This window comes from Eptatretus burgeri, chromosome 9 (assembly GCF_056783735.1).
Source record: "Eptatretus burgeri isolate ZD-2024b chromosome 9, Ebu_testis_v1, whole genome shotgun sequence".
NCBI classification, from domain to species: domain Eukaryota; kingdom Metazoa; phylum Chordata; class Myxini; order Myxiniformes; family Myxinidae; genus Eptatretus; species Eptatretus burgeri.
The window spans coordinates 35,633,521-35,656,422 of NC_140969.1; the positions used below are offsets into that span (position 1 = coordinate 35,633,521).

Genomic DNA, 22,902 nt, shown 5'->3' on the forward strand with positions numbered 1-22,902 from the left:
CGGATGAAGGCCTTGTCGGTGGAGAGGAGTTCATGTATGCCAAGGAAGGACTTTGTATGATGGAGGATGCCCAATCAGCAACTGACTTTGGAGGCCAACTTTGAAATGTGGTTTGCTCAAGAAAGATCATGACTGATGGTGAGACCCAGGAGTTTGAGTGACTAAATTTCCTCAAAAGGATCATTAAGAAAGAAGATGAAAGGGTTTGCCTTCTGGTCCTTTCAGAGAGTGAGAGTGTGAGATTTGTCAGGATTGAAAGACATTGCAAGTGTTTGACGAACTTGTGATTTTTTTTCAAGATCCGAAAAGAGAGAAGAGGCTGCAGCCTGGCTGTCTGAGGGATGAGGAATGTCACGGTAGAGGGTGGAGTCATTGGAAAATAGATAAAGAGGATTTTCCAGAGCGTCAAAGAGATTGTTGACAAAGATTAAGAATAGGACTGGACCCAGAACACTGCCTTGTGGCACTCCAGCCTTAACAGGAAGAGGAGGTGAAAGAATTCTGGTGAGAGCCCCACATTGGCTACGAGAGTAGAGAAAGTCAGTAACCCAAGAGTGGAGTTGGCCTTTGGTGCTACAAGATAGATTTTTGAGAGTAAGACAGGATGCCAGACTATCGAAAGCTTGAGATATGTCTGGATAGACGGACCTGATCTCATGTCTGACATTGAGGGCCTCCATCCATTGTTGGGAGAGTATAGGCAGCATGTCCAAGATTGAGTGACCTTTTCTGAATCCGAATTGGTTTTTGCAGATTTTTCGAGTTTTGTAATGTGGTGATGTTGCCTGATTTCCAAGTAGATGAAAGATGACCAAGAGAAAATGATACGGTGACAAGGGCAAAGAGAGGAAGTGCAAGGAAGGTACAGCAGGTTTTTAGGACATGTGAGCTGATGTGGTCCAATGGCAGAGTCAGAATTGAGGGTTGAAAGAACTTTCTCCAACTTCTCCACCTTCTGCAATTTTGGATCCGTGAGTTTTAAACTCTCTCCTGAACTTCCTCTGAACTGTCTCGACTGACTTTGTCTCGATAAACCACTCAGCGAGTTTGGTTTTCTACTACATTCAGCCTGTGTTCTGCCATGTGTTCCATTTTCACTCGCCACCCCTGGACAAAAAGAAACGGAACATGAAACAATGCCTTAATGGTACCAGTTTTAGATTTGTGTCATCAATAGTGCATTCATAATGAATGTATAAAGTAATGGTGATTCATCTGGAACACTCTAAAATTTGCACAATTAAGGGAGGGATAAATAACAGCCCTCATTCATTGTACAGGATGGCCTGGGTTCAGGATGACATATACACACACTCGCCTTTGAGCTGTCTTGCCTGGGTTCACATTGAGGCCCAGATATAAACTGTCATCCTGGTGTTTCACAGACTGAGTGATTCAATGTGTGTGTTGTCCCTCGGGTGGACGTTAAACTGGGTATCTCGTCTGCCGATATTTGTGGGTGGACGTGAAAGACCCCATGGTGTCCTTCATGGAGAGGAGGTGAGTTATCATTGACACCATGGTCAAATTACAATTTCCTGCTCTAACTACAGCTGGGAAGGCAATGGCAAACCTCCCAGTATAACCCTTGCTCAGGAAGCTGCTTCAGTAGTACCGACATTCTGCAAAGAGTGTGGTACATCAGAGAGAGAGAGAGAGAGAGAGAGAGAGAGAGAGAGAGAGAGAGAGAGAGAGAGAGAGAGAGAGAGAGAGAGAGAGAGAGAGAGAGAGAGAGAGAGAGAGAGAGAGAGAGAGAGAGAGAGAGAGAGAGAGAGAGAGAGAGAGAGAGAGAGAGAGAGAGAGAGAGAGAGAGAGATTTGGTGTACAACGGCATCAGAGAGTGCATGGACAGTGATTAAAAACTAGAGGAGTTAGCGAGCACACAAACCATTTGCACTTTATAGTATAGACTATAGATTATTCTTATTATTTGGCTGAATGACTGGTATTGCACTCATACAAGACCCAAGAGAGCACACTCACTCGTCAGTGAGGTGCAGAGCCAGAGCATGTCCCGTGAAGTCGATAACATCCTGTCCGAGCTCAAACATCTGGTAGATGTCACGCATGGTTGTTCTTGAAGGCTCAACATCCTTGCAAGTCTTGGGGTCAGATTCATCAAAGGCAGCAACAAATGCGAGGAACTTACGGAAACGATTTTTTTCCAACAATGCCATGAGTTCTAGGTACGAGGGAAAAAAGAAGAAGAAGAAAGCTTGACCCAGTGTACCGTATAATCAAACACAGTTATTCATGTAAAATGATTCATTGTCCAGGACAATACGCTCCAAGTGGGCTACCAATTACAGATTGGCATGCTAATCTCCCAAAGAGGAGCTCACGTGTGACTAAACCACAGACAAGTTTGTATGCAGAAGTCCATGCAATATTCAACCACAGAAAAGCTTGGGCACAACTGTTGACAATGAGAGTAGTGGAAGTCTTGGATCACAATTGGTCCAGACAATACACTCTACAGATTACAGTTTGGCATGCTACTTGACCAAAGACAAGCCCATGTACTACTCTACTAAACATGCTTCTACATGCTAAACTACCAAATACAGGTCTGTATGCTACTTTACCAATGATAGGTCCCTGCACCACTCTACCAATCACAGATCCTTATACCACTCTCCCAAAGGCAAACTCAAGCACCAAACGATAAATGACAGCGCACGTTTCAATCTACAATTGACAGCTCAATGCCAGTCTACGAAGACCAGTATATGTGCCACTCGGCAAAAACAGGTCTGCACACTACCTTACAAAGGGTAGGTCTGTGCACTAGTTGACTAATGACAGGTGGGTCATTCCCTCTCAAATCAAGTTCCTGCTCGACCCCATTAGTTTGTTCGAAAAATTGTGGATGTTCAGACATGTTTTAATATTAAATTTACAAAGCTTGAGCATCTCATCATGTAAAAGTATGATTTTGCGAACCAGTCTGCCAACAAATTGTTGCAGACAGATCATCCGACTTCATGACGATCCGAGGGATGGCACACACACTGATGTATCGCCCTCCATCCTAAACACTCTGATGACAGTTTATAGCTGGGTTGACATTTAGAACCCAGGCTAGACCGCTCAGAGGTGAGTGCACATACCTCTCGGTCTAGGCTATCCTGCCAGTCAATGCATGATGAGATCAAATTTTGGAAATGTAATCCCAAAACATGTCGGAACATACAAGAAAGAATTTCAGAAGACTCCAGGGGCTTGAGCAGGAGCTAATTTAACATCGGTGGATTTGAGGCAGAATGATCCATGTCCGTATACTTCCATAACAAATTTCTACTCTCGGCATTGTAAGTGTACTATTTTTATTAATGACACAATTGGCTTCAGAGATTTTTTGCGAATTTATAAAAATATTCACATGTGTCTTTCACATTTGCAAAGATGTGAACATTTATGTCAAGGTGATAACTGCAGATTTTACACATAATGTGTGCACCACATGTAGTTCCATGACGGTTGATTCTGATCAAATTATGCTCAAGCTTAAATGCTCCCCAACATACTTACTGGAAGCCATTGCCTCAGCCTCGGTTGATGGAACCTTGTATATTTTTCCTCCCTTGTACACGTAACTTCCTTCCACTACCTTAAAATCCAGGTAGCGGGTGACCTCTGTGTACAGCAGCATCTTCACGAGCTGTCCTGCAGAGACAAGTAGGTGTTAAATCGATCAGCCATTTGTCAGCCTGAAGTTACAACCGTCTCAACATTACCTCTAAGGTTTCATTCACACACAAATGAACCGACAAATGCAATGCATCTTGTTTTCTTGCTCCCATACAGTTTATCAATGTATGACTGTGGAATGTTGTTCCAAATATGCTGTAGCACTTTCCACACTTCATCCAAGGTGTTTAGTTGCCGTTTGACTTTCTCGGTATCCATATAACCCCACACAGCCTCAGTGATGTTCATGTCAGAACTTTGTACAAGCCAAGGAATCTTTGTGAGTGTTCCATCATTCTTTTTATGTCCCGGATGTTTTTACACCACATTGGCTGCATGCTTGCAGTCATCGTCATGTTGGAAGATTAATCGTCATCCAATGAGATGGATCCAGAGGGTATGACATGATGCATCAGAACTTGACAATACCTGTCAGCAGTAAGTACACCTCCAATTTAATGTAAATCTGACACCCTTGGCTGAGATGCAGCCCCACACTTGCACTGATTCATCCCCATGCTTCACCGTAGCTGGTGTAGAATGACTGTCACACTACTCCACAGTCCACCTTCAAACAAACTGCTGTTGATTATTGCCAAACAGTTCAAACTTGGACTCATCTCTTTCTGGAGCACTTTCTTCCAGGTTTGGCCATCCCACTGTCTATTTCAAACATTTTGCTTTGTTACAAAACCATTACCTCTCCCAGGAAAATATTTTCAGGCAGCTATGCATCCAATTTGCATGTATATGTATCTTAATGTTATTGGAAAAGTGTTAACACCTGTACTTTCAGTTGGGGTCATTCGCAAGATCTCCACTGGTTCGTCATCTATCATGCAGAGAACATACCCTGAGGTATTTAGCATCACTTTTGGAGAGTTTGGGCTTTCTTCCTTGACACTTCTATTGTAAACAGTTCCAGTTCCACATATGTTCCTCAGTCTTGCACAAAACCGCTGATGAAACTTGAGGTCAGGCTGCAATTTACCACGTGCAGTAACCTTCACCCACGTTGACTTTAATTTCTACTCGCTTGTTATTTGATATTTCCTTCCCACGAGCCATACTATTCACCACATCACAATCGTATCACCACATATACTTTTATAGTCCTTCTGCAGATCTTTTAAATGATGTACATGTATTGTACAATAATTTGAAATGCATTGATTTGCTAATTAGGATCCGCCATTATGGAAATTCTCATTTTTGTAAATATCTCAACTTCTGGTACATGGAAATTTGTAAATGAGGAATCTACACATATGTTTGGAGGGTCAAGCATTACAGTGAACATATTTCCTTTGTTGTCAGAGATGTAGAATAATGTTTGGATAGTTAATTACATGCAAAAATGGAAACAGCTTAATAAAGCATAGTGCAAATGAGTTATTTTTATGGGAACATCTTTTATCTGATACTTGGGATATATATGAACACTGTGGTATCAGTGAAAATTGTCACCGGGGGGGGGGGGTGGGGGGTGCAAGGTAGGTCCCACTGGCCTCCGGCCTAATAGCCAACCTGTCCAACATGTATCATCCAAATCCGTCCATAACTTTTTGAGATATCCTGCTCACAGACAGACACACAGGGGTGGTAACATAATCTGCATCTACCTTCAGTGGTGGGGGCAACAACAGCCGATGGCAGCATTCATTTTTCATTGGTTTGCTGATCTGTAATTCCTGTAATTGTCACTACATGAATGCATCGGTATCTAATGATGCCCTTCACATGTCCGAACATGCCGAAGTTCAGAAACAGTATTACCTCTACCTTCTTTAAAGATGTATTTTAGAGCACAAGGACCTCCTCATAAGACACATTTACAAGTGAATGCAATATGTACATAAAGGCTGAATGATTTCAAAGAAGGATGAGCCTTTCCATGCTTGTGGGATATATAGTATGCATCTCCCAACTGCTCTCACCATTTGCCATCAGGAACTTGGGGATTAGATCCACATTCCAGTCACGATTGCGGCCCATGGACTCTGGAGGGTGTTCCGGAATGTTAAATCTTTTGTAAAGCTGGAGTGGAAACAGCCAAAGTACAGGTTATTCATTTACCCGATATACCCTAACATTTAACATCACAAGCTGCACAAACAGTGGCCCACGTTATACCTGTCATCGGTGTGTGTGTGGGACAAGCACCTCACCATTTCATCTTGGAGGTACCAAATGGCCCTAACACACCTTGTAAGTGCTGATGGCTGAGCAAGAAAGTCTCAAAACATGTGACTTGTGCTGCCTTGGTGAGGACCTACACCAGAAGATAACCTGGTATAAGTTGTGACTCGGATCTTAAGGGACAGTCACACCTTGACGTTTTAGCCAGCTTATGCCGATTTTTGAAAAATTTGTCTAAAACGCTGGCACACGTCGAATACGTTATGGGTAAGTTTTGGAAACATTGCGAGCACGCTGAAAAACACTGCCATACGTCGTAGTACGCTGGCTTTCATCGTTGTACTTTGCGGTTGTCCTCAAATTTTAGCATGCTTGAAATTTTACGACGTATGCCAGCGTATGACTCACAAGTTCCGCTACGCTGGCCATAAGTTGGAGGCACGTTGTGATCGTTGACACACGTCGACACACGTTACTTGTAAGTTAATCATAAGTCGAAACACGTCGAGGTAATGTTTAGCGTACCCGAAACTTATTTCTAACCGATGAGTAACGTGTTGTAGGCACGTTACGCGATCGTTGACACACGTCGACACACGTTACTTGTACATTACTCATAAGTCGAAACACGTCAATGTAATGGTTAGCCTCAGTGTTCCAGACTCCCTGGTTTTTTTTTTTCTTCGGTATGATGGTGATGTTGACATTTCGATTTGTAGTGCGGTTATGATTTAAATCGTTGAGCGGCAGCCTATTAATTATATTATATTATATTATAACCGCACTAGAAATCGAAGTGACTACATCACCGTCGTACCGAAGAAAAAAAAAACCAGGTAGTCTGGAACACTGACGCTAACCATTACCTCGACACGTTTCGACTTATGAATAACTTACAAGTAACTTTTGGCGACGTGTGCCAACGATCGCATATCGTGCGTACAACTTATTCCCATCGCATGCGGAACGTGTGTGGCATACGGCAAGTACGTCGTAAAATGTTTAACACGTTTAAAATTTCAAGACGTACTCCACTTACTATGATGTATGATAGCGTACTTTAGCGTTCTATTCATGTATACCAAACTTACCCATACCGGATTCGACGTGTGCCAGCGTTTTAGACGCATTTTTCAGAGGTTGGCATACGCTGGCAAGATCGCGCAGGTGTGACTGCGATGTTGACACTTCCATTTCTCCGGTGGTTATGATTTGAATCATTGTGCGGCAGCTTTTTAACAGGCTACGCCACGTGATCGTCGGTGATACGTGCAGCGTGCTCTGCATAAGTTAGTCTAGCGTTGGGCATATCTTGTGAACGCCGCCAACAGGCTAAGCATTTATTCGTATAAGTTATCTTTAAGACAACGAAACGTTGTGTCCGTTACTAATATGTTATGCATACGACCAACTCGTTATGAATACGTCCGAATCCTTAAAAAAAAAAACATCAAAAGTTCAGCGTAAGCCAGCGTTTTACATACATTTTGATACGTTGCCATTGCTGGCTAAAACGTCAAGGTGTGACTGGGCCTTTAGTACAGTATAGTTATCAGGAGCAAGGCTAATTTGTTCTTCACACAATGGATACTTCAATGAAACAAATGGCTGCAATTCATCACGATGCAAGTTTCAAAGTTCCTTGGGATTAGTCGGAGTTACCCTGTTACTCGAATTAAAAAAGAAAGGGAGGTTTTGGGTTGTTTTTCTTTGTTGAAAACTGTGAATCCATGAGAATCTACTCAATGTCCTGCTCTACTCAGTACTTTTACTGCTATGTGGATGTAGTATGTTAATATTTGGCAAGCACAAAGAAAACCTGTCTTGGAAGTTAGGATGTCATACATGACCAGGATTTTATATGGATGGGTGTTGCACATCATATCTGATAGGATAGTTAGTACAGACGCAGCGCACCTACCTCTGAGCTGTCAAACCTGGGCTTGATTCGCTACCTGAATTTTAACTGTCAAATTGGTGCTTCACAAGCTTTGTCTCATAAAGTGTGTCATCCCTTGGATGTACAAAAAACTGGGGATCCATCTGGTTTACGTCAAAGATCCCATGGTGCCCTTTGATGAAGAGTATTTGATGAACACTATCACCAGAACCCTGGCTAAATTCCAAATGACCCCTGATGGACTGCTCGGAAGTCAACGGCAAACCACCCAAAACAACCTTTGTCGTGAGGCTGCTTCAGCAGTACCGATGTTCTATCTGCACAGTATGGCCAAGAGAGAGATCTGAAGAATATCAGCTTAGTAACTGCTTGATTCAGTGGTCATCCAGATCATCATGTTGGGGGAAAAAAAAAGAGAAATAAAGAAAGATAATTAATCATTGCTGATTCCAACAAATTAACTCAGTATCTCTTTTAACCCAATACATGCACATCAAATATATATCAGTTTGGATTAAACGAGCAGAGTACGTGCCCAACGAGCGATCTTGTTCCAAGAATGTTCTTCTGACCCCCCCTCCCCCTTTATTTGGATGGTGTATTGGCAACTGACAGCTGCCTCAATCGCTCTTGAAAATTATATGAAAAAATAACTCAGGTTATGTGCATAAAGCAAAAACATACCTCCTGCTAATAATTCAAAACACCTCACTACACTGGAAAATATGTGGACAGGGATACTGTGCTGTAAATGGTGAAGACTTGTAATACCCTCCCCCACCTGGAGGTGGCGCTACATGACACACATTTACCAAGATAATTTGCATTCACCTCCCCTCCACTTCCCGAAGACCACCAGCAAAGATAAAAACACCCGGATGCATGAATTGGGGTCAAGTTGATCCTATGTAGCAAGTCTGGATGTAATCGGCCCAGAACTGTCGGAGGAGTAGCACGACAAACAAACAAAGAAACAAACGCCAGTCCGTGAATTATATTAAGGAAAACTAGAAAGCATCACAAAATGCAAAGCCCATCCACATCTACTTTGCACTCAAATTAAACTTGACAAAAACAACTCGCATTCCACATCCTTTCCAGACAGGTTTTCTTTGTATTTGCAAAATCTGAACATAATCTATATGTATACAGTAAAAAAAAAAAAGAAAGAAAAGTCTTATTTTGTGATGTAGCACTTGCTAATATTCAAAACAGGGCATTGAGTAAAACATGTTTTGATAAGAAAGAACGATATGTATGTGAATGTGCACTGTGCGATGTGCTTTCACATTATATGTTGGATGGGAAGAAAAGAATAGGGGCTTCCATTAACTTGGATACACACTCAAGATGGAGAATAGGCCTGTTGCCATGACGACAATAATATTATTATCAATGGTTTAGAACACAGCATATATAATAAAACATATGGAGACTTTCTCTTAGGGTAACTGAACACGTTCAAGAACAGGAGACACGCTGAGCCAGTGGGACATCATGCGTTGCGAATCCACCTAAAATTATATTTCCGTACCTCATCCAGCGGAGTAATGGAGGCACTTTCTCCACCGTAATAGGAATTTCGCTCCATATGCAACACTTTCTTCCCATTGACAGAGAGTATTCCTGACAGGATACACTCCTGAGAAAGGAGAGAGAGAAAATCATTTTAACGAACAAACATCACAGAAAGTACGACATCCCAATGGTTATCATATAATATGAAAAAGTCCATTACTCTCTTTTGTCAACGACTCCGAACTGGGGGATCGAGATCAAAGGTTAATTAGCTAATTTGATGGATATACACAAATGAAAAAAAAAACATGAGATTGAGACATTTTGCAAAATTGCCCAAAAAGCACCGTCTCATGCTGTTTGATTCAGTAAGGGAAGGAATAAGAGAAAGGGAGGGAAAAAAATTACACGAGAAGTCTTAGCTCATGAAGGAACGAAACAACGGAGCACAGCAGGTTGACGTCACAGGAACGACAGGAAGAAGAAGGGAGGGAGCAGGTCAGCAATAGCAGAAGAGATCAGGAGTGGGTTTGGGGAAAAGCTTGAGGTAATGATTTCAAAAACTCATGAAAGACTAAACGGAAGAGCACAAGACAACAGACATGGAGAGTCAGTTCCACAAACAACAGAATATAGGGATAAACAAATGTAGGTGAGCATTTAGCTTGGACATGAGAGGGTAAATAAGTGTGGGTTTATGGACGAACATGTGCAACACAGGGGGGCGGGGGGGCTTGGGCTGGGTAAAGAAAAAGAGAGGGTGGGACGGCTGGGACCAAAAGTGAAGTGACGGAAAACTGAGTTCACTAACCTATCTGTGGTACGCAAGAAGCAGACCCTGGGATTTGGCCTCATGCCAGAAGATGCTGATGATGTGAGGGTATTTCAAGGTTTATGTGTACTTTTAAGCAGTGTGACCACTCCTTGGCTTTTTTCACAAGATCTTGGCTATTCGTTGTTCACCTTGGCATCTTGGTTTTCTATAGGTTTTCTTGGCGTATCGGTTTTCTATTATCATCGCTTTTCCGAAACCTTGTGAATTCTTGGCTTTTTTTCATTGGCTCACCTTGGAATTTATGAAAATGAGGAGTGGTCACACTGCTTTTAAGTTGAGAAAATAAAAATGCACAAGGGAGTTGATCAAACCACCTGAAAATTTCTTAACATATTTCCCTCCTGCAGGTACACACTCGTCCCATTGATGTGGTAATGATGATGCTTTTATGGGATGGGTACACAACCATTTTCAGATGTATACTTCGATGTTTTCACCATTTATAAACTTACGGCCAGAGATTTGTTTTTCGAGTGATCCTCAGAGATGACAACCACGAGGAGATAGGTTTGAACTGCATTTGTTTTGGTTGAAATGGTCCTCACTGTCAACTCTTCCATTTTCAGGGCAATTCCATCAACTATTGGGGGTCACTATGGGGACTGAAATAAGTCTCAAATATGGAAATATTTTTGTTGGCGATGTGGAGGAACAAATCCATAATCAGTTTGTTGGTCCTTTACCTGAACTCTTTGGTCACTTCATTGATGACCACATCGGTGCAGCATCTTGCAGTGCACAAAAACTCAACCAGCTTATTACCTCCGTCACTGAAGGTGAAGGAAGTTATGTTTTCACCCCTTTCTGTCTGTTTGTCTGTGCACAGGATATCTCAAAAAGTTGTGGACGGATCCAGATGAAATTTTGTGGAAAGGTTCGGTGTATGACAAGGTCGAACTGATGAGATTTTGGTGAAGATCCAGATCTGGATCCGACTACTAGAATTTTTAAAGTGATTCTTCATCATGGAGAGATAGGGTTAAACTAATATATAGCACGATGTCTCAAAAAGTTGTGGACGGATTCGGATGAAGCTTGGTGGACAAGTTAGGTGTGTGACCACAACAAATTGCTTCGATTTTGGTGAAGATCAGGGTCCAGATCCGACTACTCAAATTTTTTTAAGTGATTCTTCACCATTGAGAGATGGGGCTCAAAAAACAATATACAGTATAGCATATTTCAAAAATGTATTGGGCCAGATATGTTCTCATGGATCAGGTATTACAGGGTGGAGGTATGTGCTCTGCCAAGTGCCCTTCCAGTTGACTTTGTTATTTTTCTTCCATGTTGTCCTCGAATTTTGGATACTTCCAATTATTTTCTTTACATTACTCCCTTCTCTCTTTTAGTTGAGAAAATTCAGTCTTTTGGTTCCATCGCTTTACTTATGTTATGATTGGGAAAAAGCAGAGTGAGCTGAAATTGAGTAGATTTGACTCCTAAACAAGGATGGCTGCGGCCTGTGGCAACCTTCCAAGATGAAGGCAGGTGACCATCCAATAAATAACTGTTGAAGAGTGAGAAAATAAGAAAGGATAGGGTTGAATCGTACTTTCTGAGGATTACAGTGCCAGTACCAAGGGCTTGAACGACAGAGGAGATGCCATGATTGACTTGGAAATTCTCAACTTTGGGACGAGAGATGTCCAGAGGTTGCCAGAATCAATTGCGATTGGGGAAATGGGAATGGGAGTACACTCTGTGCAGCTGCCCCCCCCCCCCCGCAGGGCAGCTCACCAGATGACAGGATTGGAGCAAAGCCTTCAGGACCCCCACTCTTTGATGATAGGAGGAAATCCACAGGGTAACATTCCCAGGTCAAATTGTGGTAGTGTGTGTCAGGGTGGTGCTGAGGTGTCGTCCACCAGACGGCGGTCTTCTTGGGTCAACCTGAGGTAGTCCCTTTGGGTGGGTGGCTGGAATGTGCTATCCCTAAGAGAGGATAATCACCTGTCTGTTATCATCTGAGCTCAAGCATTTGAACATGGGTATTGCAGCACTCTCTAAGGTTCAGAGAATGGACAGTGGTGTGATCATGGCGGGTGGTAAAACCGACTATTGATCTGGTCGCTCTGTTGGTTACCATGCCCAAGGAGTTGCTGTAACTGTGTCCAACAAGCTGATTCCAATGATATAATTGAGGTAACACCGGTCAACGAGCGTATTATGAGACTAAGGATTCATCACTCCTTGGGTGTCATTTCCCTGGTCTCTGGAAATGCTCTGACTGAGGCAAGTGATCTCACCGTGAAGGATGCATTCTACGCCACACTCCAGTCTGTGGTTGATCAGTGCCCCAGACGAGATACACTTCTAGTCTTGGGGGATTTCAATGCATCGACTGGAACTGCTATGGATGGTTATGAGACATGTGTTGGTCCCCATAGGTCTGGAACTGTGAACCTGAATAGCACTAAGTTCCTTGACTTTGCAAGAAGTCATGGACTTAGGGTGGCTGGTTCATGGTTTCAGCGCCCACATGTTCATCACTGAACTTGGTATTCCAATGCTGGTGGTGTGACAAAGGAGATTGACCATGTGCTCGTTAATGGTCGCTGGAGGATGATGCAGAACTGCAGGGTTTACCGGAGTGCTCAGTTCCTCAATACAAACGACAGGCTTGTTGTAGCAACTCTGACGTTGAAGATTAAATCTGGGAGAATGGTACCATCCCAACCTAGGCTGTATGTTGGCAAGCTCAAGGATGAGAGAGTAGCTGAGGAGTTTACGAACAGACTGAGTGGGGACTTGTGGGGTCTGGGTGCTTTGGGGAATCCTGAAGAGTTGTGGAGTGCAATCCCAGATGTCGCCGGTGGTTGTTTTGGAACTCACCGTAGGGCGAAGAAGAGTTTTGTCTCTCAAGGGACTCTGGATACCATTGACCAGAGTCACAAGGCCAGGCTGAATGGCAGAGCTGAGCCGTTCAGGGAGTTGAGGCATAAAACTGCACGTGCGCTAAGGGTGGACAAGGAGATAGATGTGCGAGGAATCTGTGAGAGGGTAGAGCATCACCTGTGGTCAAGTGATTCTCGTCCTGCTTACAGGGGAATTTGTGAATTGCGTTTGTCCAAGCCCATCCCTCGGTGTACTGTAGTTAGAGCAGAGGGTGAAGGGTTCTTGACACGGGAGTCCGAAGTGAAGGGCCGCTTGGCCGGTTACTTTGAGCGGTTGTACCAGGCTGATTGACCAGCTGTTGAGTTGGATGTCAGAGGTGTTACTATCCCTATTACTGACCCTCCAATCAACTGTGATCCACCTTTGTTTGTGGAAACACAGGCTGCGGTGAACTGGTTAAAAAGGTGTAAAGCTCCAGGGATCTGTGGCATCCATGCTGAACTTCTCAAGGCTGGTGGAAAGGCTGCACATGTGTCATTGCAAGCAGTTTTATGCTCTGCCTGGAACACAGGCATCATCCGAACTGACTAGAAGAGGGGCCTTGTTGTGAACAGGCTGAACAGGTTCGCCACCATCGACTTGAGCATCAGCATCCAGAGCAGTCAGGCTTTACACCGAAGAGGTCAATGATTGACCATATCCTTGCCCTTCCGGTCCTCACCGAATGCAGATGAGAGTTTTGGCAAGGGTTACTTGCAGCCTATGTTGATCTCTGCAAAGCATTTGATTCATGATGTCTGAACTATACTCTGATACTGAGTGCTGTGAGATGTGGTGGTACCATCTCTGGCTTATTTCCAGTTGTTACTGGAGTTCGTCAGGGGTGTGTACTTTTCGTTTTACCTTTTCTCTTTTACCCCCACACTTTTCAGTGCTTGTATGCACTGGATTCTGAGGAGGATGTCAGAGTGATCAAGTTGTGGTGTGTCATTTGGGAATGTCAAGATCTCTGACCTTGATTTCGCAGATAATGCAGTCATCTTTGCGGAGACTCAAGATATCCTTTTGGGGGCCCTTGCGGTGCTGAATGAGGAGTCGGAGACACTGGGATTAAGGGTTTACTGGGTCAAATCTAAGAACCATGCTTTCAATGACATCTTGAATGCTGCTATCTTGTCTGTATTTGTTTGTGGTGAGAATGTTCAGGTCATGGAGAGATTCACTTACCTTTGCAGTGATATTCATGTCTCTGCTGGCTGAGAGCCAGAGGTCAACAGACGTCTTGATCGAGCCTGGGGAGTCATGGATTCACTGCATCATGGGGTGCGGCATTGTCGGTACCTGTGCAGAAGAACGAAAGTCTGAGTCTTCGGATCCTTGGTGCTTCCAGTCTTGCTCTACAGATGTGAGACTTGGACTCTGACCAGGAATCTGAGACAGAGACTTAATTCCTTTGTACCAGGTCTCTTTGGAGAATCCTTGGCCATCGCTGGTCAGACTTTGTGTCCAACGAGCAGTTGCTGAGAGACTCAAATGAGATTTGTTACCTGCATAGTCCGTGAGCGTCATTTGCGGCTGTATGGACATGTGGCTCGTTTTCCTGACGCTGATCCTGCTCACCAGATTCTCTCAGCGAGGGAGACTCGTGAGTGGAGGAGGCTAATGGGCTGACCACGTGCCTTGTGGATGCAGCAAGTTGATCAGCATCTCAAGGAGATGGGGATGGGCCAGGAATCTGCCTGGAGGATGTCCAGACGGAGGCCCTTTGAGTACCGGCGGAAAGTGAATGCAGTGACGTGCTGCTCCGGCACATGCTCCCACACCTGACCTACCTGACTTAAAACGGTAGGTACAAAATGTGAAAGATTAGAAACCTTGGCTTTTTCAGTAAAGACAGAATTAACGTATTCAGCTGTCAATGGCAGTGTCCAAACTGACTACGTATTGGAGGGAAGGTGGAGAAGGAGAATCTGTTCAGTGATAGATTTGTCCAGCTGCTGCCAGATTTTGGATTATGGTGATAACCTTGAAAAATGTTACCTTAAGTGATCTTAATGTTTGGATCTGACTTTGTTCTGACTGAGCAGCTGATTTGGAAAAGGCCCCACAGTGGTGGCAGGGGATGTGGAGAAGGGAGTTACGGACATCAACAGCAACAAGGATCAACAGCATGTGGAGTGAGTGTATGTTTCCATCAATTATGTTTGTCTTTTAGGTTGTGAAAGCAAGCTGCTTAATGGGCTGTTCCACAGTAATATGCTACATTTAAGGGTCTTATCTTCAGGAGCTATCACAGAATTCCTAAAGTATCCATAGAATGCCACTAACATGTTTTTCGGTGTATATAAATGTAGATATATACTATTTATAGCAAAACCGCTATTGTCCTAAAATTAAAGCGTGCAGATAAAATTTTATTCACTGTGATGGGAATAAATCTTTGTCTTAAGTGTTATATTAAAAATCTAAATCGATTTACCAAGAGTTTTATATGAACACATGCGTTTTTGATTGAGACTGGTTTAGATTATATGTGTAAAAAGGCTTTACTTATGATATACCACACCCTGAATTTGCCAAAAAAATACTTTAATGTGAATGCTGGGGGGTTGAAAACAGAGTAACAAACGTTATGCTATCGGTCAATTCGTCATGAAAGAAACAAAATGCTCAAGCTGCACAGCCTATAAAAATACGGTCTTGTTATTTTTGTGATAAAATAACTTCACCTAAATGACAAATGTGTAACAAAGGATAACATTAGTGGTAAGTCCATATCGCCGTAAAAACTGTGCAAAAATCTGACTTTCCGATTGCGGTCCAAAGTCACGTTTGTTACAGAAGGCTTTGAGCCAGTAAGAGGTCGTTTAATAATCATCACTACGAGAGTCTACGCTATATACGAGAGCCTACGATATATATATATATATATATATATATATATATATATATATATATATATGTATGTATGTATGTATGTATGTATATATATATATATATATATATATATATATGTATGTATGTATGTATATATATATATATATATATATATATATATATATATATATATATATATATATATATATATATATATATATATATATGAATAGCATTTCTTGACCACAACCTAAAATTAATATTCAGTTGATTGGAAAAAAATAACTACTGTGGTAATGCCAACAACTTGAATGCCAATGTAACATTTGTTACATTTCTTTTAATGAAGACATAACACCCCATCAATAAATTGTGCTGGGTTAGATTATCTTCTTACTGTTGGATTCCAGTAGTGGAGGGGTCAGTCTTTTATTTCCCCTCATTTTCAAGATAAACTGGACACACTTAATGTGAACTATGTATGTAACACAATGGTTACCCATTACTGTGGAAAGGCTCTCATGGTGATTGCCTCACTAAGTACATCGGTGCACTCAGGTCAGGATGGTGAATTGAACAATTGGAGGTGTGAAGGGATGTACTGGTGAAGGGCTCGTGAAGAGGGGAATAAAACAATATGCCGAGGAAGTAGTTCCCAGAAATGTCAATATCAGGAGTGAACGAGATAAAATTAGTCTGTAAGAAGATCATGGTTTTCAGAACAAACCAATCTGCCTTGCTGAGCTGGCATACGCAATGGCATCTTTCTGGCTCTCTGAAGACTGCCAAGGAGTCAAACACTATCACAAAGACATGATCAGAACAGCTGAATTAAGACATGATCAGAACCAACAGAAAATGCCTGCTGTTTGAAGATTCAGACTGAACAGCTGATTTGGAAAAGGCCCCAGCTGCAATTTTATGGATTGTTGTCTGGTGACTGACTCCCAGGCAACGAGCATGCTGGAAATTTAATTCTCTACAGATTAGAAAGAGATAGCTGAGATGGGAAAACAGCAGAGAATCCATATTTGAGGAAGGAGCCTCGGCAATCAAGTAGTCACAGCTGGGGAAATGGTACACCACACACATAAGCAAGACGTTATTAGGAGAGAGTCACAAATACATACTCCACAGTGATGGCAGGGGGTGTGGAGTAGGGAGTTACGGACGGACATAGACAGCAACAAATATTTTACAAATAACCAAATGCGCTCGTATGCTGATGACTCAACATGACATTCCTACATGTTTTTCCCATCTGCTCCCTATTCCCTCACTATCTACATCTGATTTCATAACAGCCACCTCTTTAAATTTGGATTTTGACAAGATTTCTCAGTGGGGAAAATGTAGTCAGGTTATGTTCAGTTTAATGCTTCTAAAACTCAATCTCTCTATCTCTCTCTCCAATTACACCATGTGATACAATAAACCCACTAGGTATTACCCTAACATCAAATTTATCCTGGAATCGACACATTACGCAAATAGCTAAGTCTACCACTAAGAAACTAGGAGTTCTGTTCAAATGTTGAAGATTCTTCTCCTCTGACCAGTTGCATCAACTATATAAAGGATTGATTCGTCCTTGTATCGAGTATTGCTTTCACATCTGGGGAGGTTCTCGCTCCACATACTTACTGGACAGAATTGAATCCAAAGTAATCCCACTTATCACCTCTCCCAATCTGACCGCAAAACTCAACCCGCTCGAATTACGCCACAAAGTAGGCTCTCTTTCTCTTTCCAATTGAGACCAATTCGGTTTCTGCTCCTGATAACTTGCTGCTTGTGTACCTCCACCATTAGTGAGACCACAAAATACTCGACAAGCCACTACATCACATGATTATTGTGTGGCAATTGGTGGTTATTGTGTGGTTATGGTGGGCCCTTACGATGTTTGTTTCTTCCCCTTCCCTGCCAAATTCTGGAACTCTTTACATTCTCATGTCTTTCCTAACATTTATGACCTTCCCCTTTTCAAAAAGCAGATTTTTTTACTTCCTCAAAAATTCTTCGACTATTCTCTCTTTCTTCACTTTTGTATCGATGCAGTTCTTTTAATTAAAACCTGGCCTCGATGCAGACAATATAGTCTGTGACTGGAGCCTTCATCATAAAAAACCCCCATCACCATCAACACAAGAGATGGGTCCTTCAAAATACAGGACTGAATAGTCATGGAGGGAGACAGGTGAGCCAGGATCAAATGCTGTGTGATAAAAAAATTCTATCAGACAATAATAGGAGATGCAAAAGCATCCTGGATGGAGAGATCTGAGAAAAATAATTTGGGGCGAGTTGATTTTGGAGACCCACACAGTGAAAGATGAGAAGGCAGAGAGACTGGGGGGAGGGTGTTGGCCCGTTTGGGGGGCAATGGTGATGGAAATAGTGATAGGAATGGCAGTGGTAGGAGAGTGGGAGGGTGAGCAGACAAGGGGCTGAAGAGCTGCAAGGAAGGGTAGACTAGCTATGGGTTGGGCTACCAGAAAGGGCTACCAGTAATCATTTGTAAAATCCTTAGTCACACTTATGGAGTCCAAGTTCAAACAATTGATCATAAACACCGCAACCTGGGTGGATAAACGAACTGTTAAACATCCACAAAGAAACAGTGCAGTATTTTTTCGTTGATGTGCAACATTAGGATTATAGGGTTGATCAGGAAGTAGAGGACCAGAAGGGGACAAGGAAGGAAATTGGAAAGGGCATGACAGGAGTGAGAGAGCAGGATGAAGGGAAAGTCACAGTGAGGGGAAAACGCATGTTGGTAGAGGACAATTGGAAAAGTAGATTTAGAGGAGAAACATTGAACATTCCTAATTATATAGAGAAGCATGCATGCAGAATAAAACAGGGAATGAGTAATGGTAAGTAGGAGTCAAGGAGTGAGGAACGAAAGGGTTTTTGTGAATTATTTATATTTTCAGGAATTTACTTTGGCGAGGGTACCATAATTAAATGCAATGGCACTCGGTAGAGCGCACACCTCCGCCAAGCTGAACAGTTTACATTTTATATCCCACTGATAGACTGGATTTGCAACCCGGACCTTAACCACAATCAAATCGGCTTGTTCTTTTCACCTAACCAACTCACCTACCTAGTTTTGTCACAACTCATCCACAACATTTTGAAATATCATGCTACACATAGCTTTTAGCCCCATCTCTCAATGGTGAAGAATCAATTCAAAAATTCTCGAAGCTGGATCCGAATCTTCACCGAAGTCTAAACAATGCGTCTTTGTCACACACCAAACCAGCCGACCAAATATCATCCAAATCTTTCGATAACTTATTGAGATATCCTGCTCATAAACAAACAATCAAACAGACAATCAGACAGGAGTGAAAACATAACCTCTGTCCATCGCAGATGGCAGAGGTAATTGGAGGAAGTTGAGATAAGAGCAGAGCTGCATATGAAGATAGGAAAGAAGGAAGCAGACCATGTGGAACTTTAACAATTAACATGACAGAAATATATGAATGTGGAAGGGTCTACTTATGAGGCTCTTTCTGCAAACAATAATTTGCTGCTACCCCCCCCCCCTCACTACCCCTTTTGGTCCCCCAAGACACACCGTATATTGTGGGGACTTCAAATTCCACTATGTTGGTTATTTTTCCAGGTTGTATTACTCACCAGCAAATTAATTATGCAAGACTGCATGCCTAATGCAATTTGCTGTTTTCCCAACTTGCAAATCATATGACTCATTCCCTACTGGACATCTTCCTTTCTACCTTTCTTCATCCCCAATCCCCCTCCCTCCCTTGCTCTCCTACCCACACCCATACAACCACAGTCTCTTTTGATCACATCTTTTTAAAGGAGTCTATCTCATTAACCATCTTCAAAGAGCTGTTGTGGTGTCGCTGCATTCTGGCAGTTCAATAAAGTACACTGTTCTTGCCTGCAGTCCAATGTCTCTCTAACAGAATGATAAATCATTTATTCAGCTATACAGACATGACGGTGCCTTGATATCCTTGCTCAAACAACCGATCTCTCTTCTCCATCCGTACATCCCTTCATGCTCACAACACTCCTCCCCAAAGTCCCATCCTCAGTACACTGACATATTTTACATGGGGAGTTTATATACAATAGCCTACTGCTGTCTGTCTGTCCCACTCTGAAATACGGAAATGCTCCTTGGAGAGAAAAAAATGTTAAGTAAAAGCTGCTTAAAATTAATCCAAACTTTCGGGAAAATTTCAAATTTTTTTTCAATCATACAAGGAATTTAACCCGGGTGGTGTATAGGAAATAGACCGCTGCCTCGATCGCTCACAATATATATAATATGTATATATATATATATATATATATATATGTATATATATATATGTATATATATATATATATATATATATATATATATGTATATATTTGCTGTGAAGAAATAGAAACCTCCATTTTTTCGTTCTTTCAAGCAATGCAAAAATAAAATGCTCCTTTTTAATATTTTTTCATGTCGTGGTATTTATACCACAGGGTTCAGCAAGTGTATATATCTACAGTGTGTGTGTGTGTGTGTGTGTGTGTGTGTGTGTGTGTGTGTGTGTGTGTGTGTGTGTGTGTGTGTGTGTGTGTGTGTGTGTGTGTGTGTGTGTGTGTATATATATATATATATATGTATATATATATATATATATGTATATATATATATATATGTATATATATATATATATATATGTATATATATATATATATATATATATATATATATATATATATATATATATATATATATATATATATATATATACACACATATATATAATATAACCTAACTAAAACTCTCATCTTCTATGTATGCATGTATGTTTGTATGTATGTATGTTCCTGAAATACGCATAGTGCAAAATATATACACATAATGTATGTATGTTCCATATATACATACATATGTATGTATGTATGTTCCTGAAATAGCGCAAAAAGTTTCGACCCACCGTACTTACCATTCTTCTGCGGTGTGCAGTATCAAGTTTCGTTCAAAGTGGGCAACGAAAAAATTATTAAAAAATCAATTCCAGATTCAGTCAAGTAATCTTCGGGATAATTTGATCAATGCAAACAACCTCAGTGGTATAGTTCACTGGAGCTATCTTTTTTTTGTTGTTGTTGAAATGATTTTTTTCATCAACCGCTTTCACAGCGGGAACCCAACCGGTTCACCGGTCATCTAGTATATATATATATATATATATATGTATATATATATATATATATATATATATATATATATATATATATATATATGTATATATATATATATATATATATATATATATATATATATATATATATATATATATATATATATAATTGTTGTTGTTGATGTTTATTTAAGCAGTGAAGTAATTTCAATATTTGGGTATGTGCTTCCATCCCTCGTTCTGTCAAAAGTGAATAAAAAACATTTCTAACCCACCGTGTATAATTCTAAACGATCCTAAAGTGTAATTATCAGGGGTACTCAAGGGTAATTCTCCAGGGCAGTTCTAAAGGGTAACTATAAAGGGTAATTGTAGGGGCTTTTAAGTGGTTATAGAGGGTAATTCTAAAGGGTTAAAAGGTAATTATAAAGTGCTCTAAATGGTAATTCTAAGAAGTGCTTAAGGGTAATTCTATAGGGTTTTAAAGGTAATTCTAAAGCGTGATTCTAAAGAGGGGTTCTAAAGGGTAATTCTAATGGGTTTCATTCATTTCTAGGCTTTGCCTATTTCGTTTTAAATTGCCAAACGGAGCCACTTCCTTCGGACACAGGTGTGATTTTTATTTTGTATACAATGTCAAGGCTTGTGGAGGAGCTAGAACATATAACCATTCAGGATGTAATGAAACAAAACGAACAGTAGAAAGAGAGGGGAGAAAAACACACCGAAAGCAGAGTTGAGGGACAAAATGGAAGGAGACTTGGAGAAATAAGCGATGTGGGGAATAATGACGGCAAGGGGAGTACACAGCGGTGAACAAGCTCGATGCAGCTGCAAACTCTCAGGAAGGAAAAACTGGAAGGCTGGAAAGAGATAGGCTTCGGGAGGGTTCATGGGGTTGGCCTCACAGTTCGTGAATTTTTAGGAGGGGGAAATAAAGTGGAAAAAAAGTGGAAAATATATTGAAGCAAGGAGGGGGAACAAGATAAAGTTGAGGAAGGTAAAAAGTCAACACTTGGGAGAAAGAAAACAGAATGAGGCATGTGGCATTATAGCAGATAATTTGATGCCAATTAGCTCTTGGGCCAGAATCTCACAGGGACGCAAATTCAACAATGAACCACAAGGTACGGTTAAACATGGAAATGTGGACAAAATCACAACCAGCAACACAGGGATGAAAAGATAACAAAAATACATGACGGATGCAGTCCAGAAAACTAAACTTTGATGAACTGGAAGGAGGAACTGTATGACCCAATATCCAGCATCCTCAGATCCGGAACAGGAAGTCGAATGTGATAAGGCAATCACTCATAAGCAGGTTGCCTTTATACCACGAAAGCTTAGGCCCATCGATGGGACTCTACAGTCCAACTAAGAAGCAAGTAACCAAATGTTTGCTCAACCAAGTCAGCGCCCAACATCACTCTCAGCTCTCAATATCCCAAGCCTCGCAGAAACTTGTTAAGTCTGTCAGTCCCAAACATGCTCCTCATGTTCCTTGATAAGAAAGGAATCATGATAGCCACTGCTCATAATAAGGCAGTGCCTTAAAACTATTGTTGTTGAAAAGGCCCAGATCCCCAATCCCTTACTGTCAGTCCCCAACTTACCCCCCCCCCCCACCCCAACAAAAAACTCAGTTAATGGTTGCCTCCTTGACATGTTCTGTGAAACTGATCCTGACAGTGTCTGCACCTTGATCCTGAAATCATGCATGCCTGCTTGTCTGCTTCTCTATCACATACAGGGAAGTCTCCCTCTTCCATGCCTTTCTCTGAGGGCCACCCACCTTCAGTTTGGAAAACTGCCAATATCATCCTTATTCATGAAAAAGGTTTTATATCAGATCTTCTCAAAAACAGACGAGTCACCCTTATGCCAGTCATTGCCAAAGTAATGGAATGTATTATCCCCGTAGA

The 22,902-nt window shown here is 41.6% G+C and overlaps 1 protein-coding gene across 2 annotated transcripts in view; it reads right to left on the bottom strand.

The window, feature by feature from the left end:
- GDI2 (GDP dissociation inhibitor 2) overlaps nucleotides 1–22,902 on the bottom strand; it is a 63,624-nt gene that overhangs the window by 29,916 nt on the left and 10,806 nt on the right. For both annotated transcript variants that reach the window (XM_085894728.1, XM_085894729.1), the window contains exons 2-5: nucleotides 9,264–9,371; nucleotides 5,628–5,727; nucleotides 3,532–3,666; nucleotides 1,984–2,182 (exon numbers count right to left, since the gene is read on the bottom strand). In XM_085894728.1, coding sequence (XP_085750854.1) covers nucleotides 1,984–2,182; nucleotides 3,532–3,666; nucleotides 5,628–5,727; nucleotides 9,264–9,371 — 542 coding nt within the window. The remainder of the gene's footprint in view (nucleotides 1–1,983; nucleotides 2,183–3,531; nucleotides 3,667–5,627; nucleotides 5,728–9,263; nucleotides 9,372–22,902) is intronic.